The 11521-nt window shown below is 42.1% G+C and overlaps 2 protein-coding genes across 4 annotated transcripts; one reads left to right on the top strand and one right to left on the bottom strand.

Annotated features, from left to right (window-relative positions):
• The first annotated feature begins 68 nt into the window (after window positions 1-68).
• LOC128305040 (glycerophosphocholine phosphodiesterase GPCPD1) lies at window positions 69-11154 on the top strand. Of its 2 annotated transcripts, none has more exons than XM_053042319.1 (8): window positions 69-182; window positions 369-736; window positions 2306-2593; window positions 6626-6963; window positions 7040-7813; window positions 7993-8460; window positions 8532-8678; window positions 10201-11154. In XM_053042319.1, the coding sequence occupies exons 3-8, from the start codon at window positions 2347-2349 to the stop codon at window positions 10360-10362; spliced, it is 2136 nt and encodes a 711-aa protein (XP_052898279.1). In that variant the 5' UTR covers window positions 69-182; window positions 369-736; window positions 2306-2346; the 3' UTR covers window positions 10363-11154. The 2 variants fall into 2 exon arrangements, with proteins under 2 accessions (XP_052898279.1, XP_052898280.1); XM_053042320.1 differs by having other exon boundaries at window positions 124-182; window positions 638-736.
• On the bottom strand, window positions 2614-4384 carry LOC128305041 (CLIP domain-containing serine protease B15-like). Of its 2 annotated transcripts, XM_053042322.1 has the most exons (5): window positions 4115-4372; window positions 3821-4047; window positions 3662-3758; window positions 3456-3525; window positions 2614-3384 (listed from the first exon to the last, which is right to left on the bottom strand). In XM_053042322.1, the coding sequence occupies exons 1-5, from the start codon at window positions 4361-4363 to the stop codon at window positions 3068-3070; spliced, it is 960 nt and encodes a 319-aa protein (XP_052898282.1). In that variant the 5' UTR covers window positions 4364-4372; the 3' UTR covers window positions 2614-3067. The 2 variants fall into 2 exon arrangements, with proteins under 2 accessions (XP_052898282.1, XP_052898281.1); XM_053042321.1 differs by having other exon boundaries at window positions 3460-3758; window positions 4115-4384.
• Window positions 11155-11521: the final 367 nt, after the last annotated feature.

Here is an 11521-nt window from a genome sequence, read left to right as displayed (position 1 = left end):
GCTGTGACGTATCACCCTAGAGGACCAGCTGTTGTGCAAATTTTTCTAAACACCCGCTATTGTTCTCAAAATCGTTGTCGCGTGAGGGTCCATCGTGTTTTTGCTCTGTGAACTAACGCAGCACAAAAACACACCCCGAATTCGAGAACAATGGTCGGATCGTGCAAATAAAGCTGTTGTAGGTGGGTGTCGATAAGTTGTATATTGTTCCGCAGTGTTATACACTATTCACCAGCGATACAGTGGAAAAATAGAAAAATCTACCAAAGCAGTTCGAAATATGTGTTGATTTTCATTGTTAACGCGAAAACGACACGTCACGGTTGCGAACGATAATCACAGATAAAGGTTTTTGTTTTTCCCGTCAGCAGTGGTATAGTCAGTCGCGCCATCGTATCACGAGGAAAAGTGTATTTCCAAAACCGTGCTCCCTTCTGTGTAGTTTAGTAGGATGTCGGTCTGCTGACAAAATACGATCATCCAAGTGTGCCGTTTTCCATTTGCTGCCTCAGAATTTTCCTTGGCGTGCTCGTTGTGCTGTTTAGTTTGAGCCAAATTAAAAGCAACCTCAAAGAAGTGTTGCCTTTGGTGTGTTTTTTTTCTGTGTGCTAATACAGCTCTTGTCGGCGCAGAACAGTGTCCCTGGGAAGCAAACGGAAAACCAACGTAAACAAAGGATTATCCATTATTCAATTATCCGAACATCTTCCACTGAACTCAGGGCTACCCAAACCAGGTAAGCAATTCTCAGCAAGGGCGATTGATTTTTCTTTTCGTACGGTATTTTTTCAATGCGCAAAATGAAAGGATTCCCTTTTTGTCTTTGAGGTTTGTGACTGTGAGCCGAAAATAGCGTACTCTATGGCAACCTATAGCAAAAGAAGCATCCATGTGTTCAAGGACTACTAGAATCACCGCAACCAGAAGGTTGTGTTTCTGCCATTATTATTGCCTTGTCCAAACGGGTAAATCTTCCTAGAGCCCCGGATGAAGGATGTGCATTTTGGTACGTCTAATTACCCAAAACGGAGTGAGACGGTACCTTGGACGTGCCGTTAAATGCACCAACGTACGTTGCGGTAATTTATTTCCCCCGAATGCAACGCGTAGACGGGAGTTTCATCAGTACGCGTGGGGGATGGTACAGGGCGGAGAAAGTGAATGTTTTGATCAGAACCGGTTTGGCGTCTTTTATTCGTTGTTGAGCGCATGATCATTCTTCGATCGTGATCGCCGACGGCATACCGCTGACTGTCACGTGACTTGAGTGGTACATGCTGCCGAGAAGACAGTGGCACTGTTTACGCTTCGCGCGCCAAAAGGGACACACTCTGGGCCATAGACTTGGCTCACAAGCGGGTTGGTATGCTCTTCCTGTTTTTCAGGTTGAATGGCCCAAAACAGCTTCTCTCTACCACCACAACGTGCTTTCCTTCGTACGTCTCATAATAAGAAGAATTTACAAGTGAATTTACACTCACAAGTGTCCACTGGTATCGCCAGATATATTTAGAAGCATTTTCTAGGAATGTGGCAATGTTAAAACCCAGGATCACCCGTCAAATCAAGTCACCTGGCTGTTGGCAGCAAATCGTGGCATACCAGTCAATACAAGTGTGCCCTGATCCAACTGGCAAACAACAATGTTCCACTAGACAGCAATACCGCCCAAAGTGCTCTGGCTGGTAATGGACTCTATCGATTGTTTATTGTACGATGTCTTGCCTGATAGTCAGACGTTCGTAAAAGATCGCTTCATGAACGGCCTTCAACTGTTACCAACGACAGACAAAAGTGCAATGAGCCCGTTACCGTACAATGAGACTAATTCTTACAGAATAACGAGATATGTTTGTTCACGTTGATAACACCAGTACACGTGATGGACACCATCTTCTGACTTCAATTTGTGTGTTTATCAGCACCCACTGCTCGTCTCGTATCAAATATAATGTCCCACGGACACGACGGCACGATTTGTCCACATGAAAAAACTATCGGACCGCGATGTCTAATTCTGCGAGTCATCACTTGCTTTCGATTTCCCGCATAATTATTTTTCTAGAAGCGACAAACTGTTTTCTGATACCGGGTATTCGCCTACCAATCATCCATGTGGTCGTTCATCCCGCCAGTCTTTTATCAGCAGACTGTAGTTGAAGGCAGACAGGCATATCAGCTGTTCAAAAGTGTTAACCCGCGTTTCAAATAATCGTGGTTATATTTCAAACCAACTGATTAAATAATTCACCTATTTTTATTTCGGTCTATCTCATTTCACTGAATGTTTCCATTTCCATTGCAGATCCATTTCCCACCTTCAGAACAATACACAACAAAGGTACGATGCAGCGTTGGTGGTTTTTGGAAGAAAATGGCGATGCAAAGGACCCGTCTACATCCGCGTCCCAGAAGACAGAAACGTCCGCGAAAAAACTAAAGCAACCAACGCCGGCTGGTGATCGTCGGTACACGTTCCGTGTGCTGGTAACGTACGATTTGCTGAAAGATGAAACCATTGCCATAACGGGCAGTTGCGAATCCTTGGGAAACTGGGAACCGGAACAATGCGTACAACTGCGTCCAGAAAACGGTAAGTTAGAAATGTATGTTTGCGTAGATTGATGTGACTTTATTGACATGGTTACGTTTTTTAATTGCCGCCAGTAATGTCAGTGTTTAGACACAATCATTTCTTCTGGATTTTGACCAAATTGTGGATTGGAATGACCTACGGAATTTGCTACATAAATATGAACAATACCCTTTACTGCTGCCCTTTAGGCCCTTTACTGCTGCCAAGTTGATAAACTTGTTTTTTGTTCCTTGTTTCGCGCTCGAGAGTGATTACATTTTTGGAAATTTTTGATACCCTCTTGTACAAGGCAATGGTAAATCTACGGCTCGCTCATGGATAGGATCAACGGGTAGAACAAGATTAAGGACACAACCCAATACATTTTAATAGTATATGAGGACAAACAGACGTTGTAGCCCCAGGCTGCATTAAGTCTCATTTCAAATTATGTTTTCACAAAGCAGGATAGTAAATCCAGTTTATCGCGTTTTACAAGTATTGCTCAACGAACATAACTGTTTCCATCCAGTCCAAATATTTCACGATATTTGTGTACACCCCGGGCAAATTGTACGCTCCACAAATTCGTGCTCCAAAACTAACGACCCCTACAAGGAACCAATCACCAATCACCTGACGCATCAGTGGTCCACCGGAATCTCCCCGGCAAGAATCAGAACCGTTCAATCCACCGATGCACAACTGCTTGTCCGTGAGGGTGACGTTTGCCACGGCGTACACCGAGTTGCAGTGCTCATTGTCCAACCCGGGCAAATCTACGTGTTTCTGTACATCACTGGGTATATCTATGAAATACAAACGAACACACTCTCCATTATTTCAGTACACCATTTTAGTAAACATACAGGTGACATACTTACGCTGTTCTGTTTCTCCCCAACCGGTGACGGTGAACGTTTCATTCGCAACCGGAAGATTTTGGATGTCTAGATTGAAGGGTAAACAGATGGGACGTACATACTTGTTAAACGTGACATCGGAAGCGAGTCGCAGGATACAGATATCGTTGGGACGCGATCTAATGTGCATGTCGTACCCGGGGTGAGGTGTAATTGACTCCACCTCATAGTCTGCCCGGCAGATGACTTCATCAGAATCCTCCAAAGTGGTACAGTTATCCGGGCTGGACGTGTTGAACTCATTGAAACGCACGTAAAGTCTGTAGAAAGAAGGAATTGCACATTAGCTGAGCCTGGTACAACTTGCCGCCAGTCCACTCACAATTTCCATTTTGGTTTGTCCACAATGCAGTGTGCCGCCGTTATCACATATCGCTGCGTAACGAGCGCACCACCACAGTTAGGCACGACGCGATTTCTTCCCACATTGTAGAACAAGAGGGCAGCCCACGGATGTTCGCCTCGATTGGATTCCTTGCCGAAATAGATCCGATCGCGTATATTCTGTTCTCCACACTTTGGCACATTGTCGAACTTTGGACAACATAGCTAAAATGGACAGTGGAAAATTTAATGTTTGCTATTTCTCTTGTGCTGAGTGTTCCGAGTTACTTACCAATGAAATGGGTTTCTTCCGGTTTGGAACCACTTTTTCGCCGCATTTCAGCGATTCCAGATATTCTGTATCGTAGTGCGAAAAGTCCGAACTTTGCAGGATCTTCATTACGTACGAACAGTTTTTCACCGGCTCACAGATTCCAGCCGTACCGGACGGTGTTTTACACGCATCGCCACTGTTCAGGGACTCGCCGGCCGCTACCAGCACCAGCGACAAAGACACGATCGAACAGACTAACCACCTCATTGTGTACCGTGCAACTAACATGCAAAGCAGCAGCACGCCACGGTACGCGAAAATAATCGACACTCAAAATACCCGTAGGATTATCAATGCGGCTCTGTGCCCCACTGTCAGGACCGGTTCTGTGTTGGACTTGATAATACGGTACGGTTTCACCAATATTCCAAAACAGACAGGAAACCGCGTAGCCCACTAATACGTGCGTTCGTGGATTAAACTCCGCCGTAAAGATGCGATTTGTGTCTTTTGATTGCATCCTACAGAAAGATAGAGAGAAACAGAGAGATCTTGTATGAGAAGACTTAATCACTATTGGGGTAATCTTCTCCTCACGGTTCAAATAAGACGCCTGGCAGCATCTGACGGGAATGTACAGATAGTGGGAGCATCTATGACGATCAAGTACGAATGTGATTGTATTATCGCTTACTGCGGGAATTCCCCCATTTATAATAGTAGTTTTATGTTTATTTGTTTAACTCATGTCACCTCTCGTTAGGCCGTCCATCAGTTCTGTGGTATTATATGTTTGGATTTTGAGACCTTTCTTTCCATCCTCCCGAACGATGATGTGCTGTCGGGAAATACCCTCTTATTTTATTAGTCTCACATGAGCGTTCGCTCGATTTATTTTATACTTGTCCAGATTTATGTAAATCACATCTCGTTTATAGCTATTAAAACTCCCCGCTATTGAGAGTGGCAGACAAAATGAACGATTTAAACCTGATTTACAGACACCTAAGCTGATGGAGAATCAGTTTCCAAAACATAAATTAGAGCTTTCCATTTGATCTAAATCGGCTATATGCGAGGAAATTCAGGTTACAAAAAGCTAAATTTATTCCACGTTTATTTCCAACATCAATAAACAACCTCGCGGAACATCAATTAACAACAAAAATTAGAAGCTTCCACTATCAGAGCTAATTCGCCGTGTTACAGCGGCAGTTCATTGACAGCTATGTCCACGTGGTAAACATTCGCTCAAGTTCAAGATCGAATCTCCCCCACAACTTCGCTCTTGGGACAGTCCTTCGACCAATACACAGGTGTGTATGTGTTGACCTCAACCTCCTTCGAAACTTGAAAAGAGCAACAACTTTACACCGCTTCCGCTGTGTGTGATCGACCAGTTTGAAGCACGCGCAACAAAGCGAACCGGGTGGGTGGTGTTATGCTGTCCGTCTCACATTGAGTGGGGCATAAATTTGTTTACACTTTGCCGACAGTACAATTGATTTGTAACCTCTCTCCCTGTTGTCCCTTTTTCACCGGTGCGTCAATTGAATAATAGTAGCTAGGGGATTTGTGGCAGACGGGTGAATATTACTTTCAACCAGACACGATCTTCAAATTGAACAGTGTTTTAACAATGTTTAGCCTGTGGCAGATTCAGTTTCCTTTAACCCGAATGAATATTAATGGAGGCACCAACCGGTAGTGGCCTATTTCAACGAACTGACTGGAATGGAATGTTAGTAATATTTGTTCATGCTTGTGCTCATCCGTTGCAATCCAATGATAGACCATGCTGAAATAGCAGCTTCCTAAGGAAAGTCGCACATCAACAGACCTTAACTTTCCCTATACGCCTTAGTTTTAACTTGATAAATCTCGCTACTTAAGCCTCATTTTGAGTAGGTTAATCGGTTAGTACACAATGTAGATTCGGTTGGTGTGTGAGGTATAGTCTAATTAATTCAATTCTTGCATTGTGCTAATTGGACACCTATTTGAAAGCCTGTATTAATAGTCTATTAATGCCACAAAGAAACCTTTTTTCCAAGCGCTATAATCCAGTGCGAATCAATAGAATGAAAAACTAACATAATGTAGCAACAAGCAATAATATGATATAGCAACCATCATATACCATAAACACCATATAGAAGAGCTTGAATTTGGTACCTATCGCTTAAAAGCCTGTTAGTCAAAGGTCCAGGCCGTAGGTCGTGGTCTGCGCTTTTAAACGGTTTTGTCTATTGCATATCTCATCAAAACACATATTTACCGTTGTGTAGATTGTCGCAGGGCCGTCAGTGAATTAAACCGCATGAGGACAATTTTGATTCAATTTAGCACGAGTGTGGCGACTTCTAGAGGCGTAATTCGATTGTAGCAATATACATAACGAACGGTCCCCAAACCGTTTAAGCAAAGCGAACGAATATGAAATAGTAGGGAATAAAGAATATATATCAGCAATTTAACGAACAAAAACCTAACGAAAACCTTTTCACTTAATGTTTTTACTTCCTTCAGATGGTGATAGAAATATCTGGCGCCTCGCGACGGAACTACCACGTGATGTTTCTGTGAAATATCGCTATTTAATCTGCTCGGTCGATCCAACCAGTGAGAATGTGCATGTACGACGCTTTGAAACTCACATCGTGCCCCGACAGGTCCCGCTCGATCTGGCTGACGAAGAAGTACAAACCACCCAAGTACAACCAAAGATCGACACACTCGGTGATATCGACGGAAATATCAAGCTGGATAAGGGTTGGCTCACTACCGAAACCATCATGCAGTTCAAGTTCTTCGATAATCCGTTCTCGGTGAAGGAACGCATCAAGAACCGGTTGCTGTATGTGAAGGTAAGAATGCCACTTAGGCTATATGCACAATAATCGATGGGCTATGGGGATTAATTTGGTGTAATATTTCTTTCAGATAACAACGATGAATCTACGCATTAATGCGGAATCCCAAAATCTTTCCTCGATGCTGGAAGAATCGCTTTCGAACGATACCCGTGAGAATGGTGCGGAATCGGCAACCACCTACTCCTTCACGGAGGTGACCTCGCTTCGCAACCCGAATGTTTGCTATGAGCAACAGTCACAGTTTGGCTGTCCGTATCATAAGGATGATTTTCTTATCTACAATGTAACGGTAGCAGAGCCTGAGAACGTGGCCTATCTCGTCGATCTGTACACATACAGTTCCAAATCAAAGGAAGACGAACCACCGTACCATCTGGGTTATCATTACATTCTGCCGAATTTCCTGAAAAAATCCGAGGGCGTGCTAGAGTTGCCGGTTACGTGTGCTAGCAAACATCGGCCACTCGGCATGATGCGGATCGAGTACCTGAAAGTAACGCCACTTTTGCCCACGCAATGCACGCTAGAGCGATCGTACATTCGGTACTGGAATAAACGTTGGACCGGGCTGGACGTGGGCCATCGTGGATCTGGCACCAGCTTCAAGGCGAGCGATGGCAATGTGATCCGTGAAAACACAATCGCTTCGCTAAAGAAGGCGGTCGCGCACGGTGCCGATATGGTGGAGTTTGATGTGCAACTGAGCAAGGATCTGGTTCCGGTGATCTATCACGATTTCGATATTTATGTATCGCTCAAGCGCAAAACCACGCTCGAAACGAACGATATGTTGGAGCTTCCGATGCGTGAACTGACACTAGAACAACTCCGGAACCTAAAGGTAAATGTACTTCCCCTTACAGTATGCATATTTCCTATTCTAACCACCGTTTTACGAATACATAAACTTGAGAACATTTAAATTTATACTTTTAAAACACTCTGAAATATTGTTACTTGAAACGTCTACCACATGAATTCAATTAATCCTGGCCTCCAACCCCATTTCAACGGCTACAGGTCTATCACGTGGTGGAAGGTAGAAACCGTGAAGCCAAATTCTTCGACGAAGATTTAGAAGAGCACCAACCGTTCCCCCAGTTAGCCGAAGCCCTCGATCAGATAGATCCACACTGTGGCTTTAACATCGAAGTGAAATGGTCACAGAAGCTCAAGGATGGACGAATGGAATCGGAGCTGACATTCGATACGAACCTGTACGTCGATTGCATCTTGCGCGTGGTGCTAGCGAAAGCCAGCAACCGGCGGATTGTGTTCTCGTGCTTCGATGCCGACATCTGCACGATGCTGCGTCTCAAGCAGAACCTCTATCCGGTAATGTTTCTAACGCTCGGAGTCACCAGTCGATACCCGAGCTATCATGATCCACGCTGCAACTCGATCGAGACGGCCGTGCGCAATGCATATGCAACCGAATTGTTGGGTATCGTTGCTCATACAGAGGATCTGTTGCGCGATCAAACACAGGCAAGTCGAAAGAAGTAACTTTAGCAGAGATATTTTTTTCCATTTTTAACTAATCTGTTTCATGTTTGTAGGTGAATCTGGCGACCGAGAAAGGGTTGATCATTTTTTGCTGGGGCGATGATAATAATTGTAAGGATACAATCAAGCATTTAAAGAGCCTCGGTATCCATGCAATCATCTACGATAAGATGGACATTTACTCGGACAAGGCGGTTAAGGTAAGTCGTTGTTCATTCGAGCAATCTCCATTTTCCGACCCCGGTTGGTATCTTCACAAACAGTATTTGGCTTCGCCTCGATGCACGAGCACTAGTAAACTTTGCTAAGTCGATACGATCGTTCATTTTTTCTCGATGCTTCTCCAATTTTCCATTCATTGGATCAAGCTGATTGCCAAAAAAGTTGCTTGCTGTTTTCTTTTGTATGTCAGTTTCTTTTGTTTTCCGTTGTTCTGCATGTTTGTTCGCCCTTTGTTTACGTATGTTATGTATTTATATATTGTTTTAATGTATATTGTTTTTGTTTATATTTGTGGAATGTTTTTAGAATATTTAAGATTTGATAAACATGGCAACTGCCCTAGCATGGCATCATATGTGAATTTCAGGCATCTTTCTTTTTAATAGTAATGTAAAAGATTATTGTTTGCAGTTTCTCAAAACAACCTGTTTTGAAGCAATGAGAAGCTTTTTATGATGTAAAATAATCATTAAAATGATTGATTAAAAACCTGTAAGTATTTCTAGTATTGGTTCATTAAATTCAATTCAATTACCGCCCATTAATGTGTGCTGTGAGTGTTTCATTGTCGTGTGATGTTTTGCCTATCCATATCTTGCTAAAACAAGATGAGAAATCATGAAATCTATACACAACGTAAAAACGTTCTCGTCTTTTCTACTTCAGCACATGCGTTTGTACTATCGTTCTTCATATTGTTTAAACGCCATGTTGTTGTTTCGTCCCAAACATTTTTGTTCCATAGCTCATCCACCGAAAACGCGCTACACATTGCCCATAGATTTCATCCACAGAACGTGCAATGTACATGTTCATTTGTTTCTTCTCTTTATCTCTCCCTAATGCGCTATCGTTGTAGGTGGAGGGCGTTGGAGCTGTTAGTGTGAACAGTTCCGAGGGTGTTACGGTATCGCAACAACCCGCTGTTGAAGCTAAAGAGCAGTAGTTAATAGATTTTGCTCATACTAACGCGAACTATACTACCGGTGTTTGTGGTCATTGTTTTAGGAAGATTCCTGTACCTTCGAGTGTTGTTTTGGTTTCTGTTCTACATATCCAGTTTGTACCGTGTCCAGTCTACAACATATGTGTATTATTTGCCCAATGCTGCCTTCTTGTCTCAACGTATATCGCGATTTTTTTTCCGTACCATGTCTTGTAAGCGTCCATGCGTCCGTGTTACAAAAATAGCGTTTTTTAAGTTCCGTTTGCACCACGTGTTCGTTTATTGTTGTCGGGATTGCTTTAGTACGTGTAGTGTCGTGACAGTAATGTGTCCTCGAAAATGTCTAGTACCTAGTATTTATTCAATGTTGTAAACAACGTATCTAGCTTTAATGAACATTCATAAGAAAAAAACAGCAACTAGCAAACCCTTGGAAACCTTTGATGAATCGTCGATTGAGTACTTTTGTAGAAAGAGAATTAGGAATAGAAGAGTGAAGCAAATCTATTATTTCTACACCCAATAATGGCATACATTTTTTTCCACCCATCTAGGAGAGTGTATTTTTAGTTGGAGCCCGTGAATCGCAAGCAGCACTTCTGCAGCAGATTAACATAGAGAACCGTTACGAGCAGACGAATCAGCACGACTTTTTAAACGATAAGGACGTTCGGCTCAGCCTGGACAAGCCGGCCTCCTCAACACCATCGATTTGAGTTCAAAAGTTACGGCTGTTTATTACCAGTGCAAAATGAATAATGGATGTGAGTGAGATTCTGAGAGTGGAAATGGTTAACTTTGTCTTGGGAAGATTAATTTGTTTTGAATTCGTATTAACATCTACACTACTGAAAAGGTTCGGAGCCATTTGAAAATCATACGGATTGTGTTAACAAAGAGGGGTTCGTGAAGGTATGAGGTGATTTAGTCGAATTTATTTACAAACCAAATGAAAGAGTAACCTCAACGCTCTTTTCGGGCGTACATTTGAAGATGAGATTGAGATTATTTTTATTTTTTTTGTTTTTCTTATAAATCACAGCGCTTAACAAACGATGTGCATTGAATGCGGGTTCAAAGTAGGAAAAGGAATTTAATATATTTTAATTTACAAAAGCACTCGTTTTATATTCATATGCACTCTTCAGCAGGTTACAAACGGCAAGCAATCCATTTTCTTAACGCAATAGTGCTTTACATGCCACCAAATGCCTAAAGTATCAGAAGCAAAATTTAGCCAATTTACTATTTGTCTAGGTATAGATAAGTGTTGAATTTTAATTGCAAGGATTCCTTTCACCGGTGGGGTTATACTGTTAGTAATAATTTATGGAAATAAGTGTGGTAAGGTTGCTAACGTAGGCTAATTTTCTTAATTTGTAATAGCATAAGTTTCGTGTTTCTGAAACTCTTCTATCTTACCCAATGAGGCTTCAATTAAATGCTTAGAACTTAAGCTGTCTGGCAAATTTATTTTTGTTTGTTTATTCTTTAGTACGTACGTTCCATGCGCAATAAATTAATGTAATTGATTTTGCATAATTCATCAATTAAATTATCAATATCACAAAGTTTAGATATTTAGAATTGAATTGCACAAATTTAGTGTGCATTAGATTAAGTCCTCGCATTTGCACAGAAGGGCCAATTCTCATTATGTGATCAATCTGAAAAGAATCTAAACAGTTTGTTGAACGAAGAATTTTCGAATATCTTCCTAGGTATATTATTGTTGGCAAACTTCTGCAGCTTTGGAGACCTGTAACCATAAGACCTGTCTTTACAGCCAATTTACAGTCTGTGCTCTACTTGTGCAATCTTCAAATCAAGCACCTCTCGATTCGAAATATTGTGTATGGGAGTAATAACCAAAAT

The sequence above is a fragment of the Anopheles moucheti genome, chromosome 3, assembly GCF_943734755.1.
Source record: "Anopheles moucheti chromosome 3, idAnoMoucSN_F20_07, whole genome shotgun sequence".
Lineage (NCBI taxonomy): Eukaryota > Metazoa > Arthropoda > Insecta > Diptera > Culicidae > Anopheles > Anopheles moucheti.
Note: the sequence above shows the minus strand (reverse complement) of the source record. Positions and strands in the feature narration are given on the sequence as shown.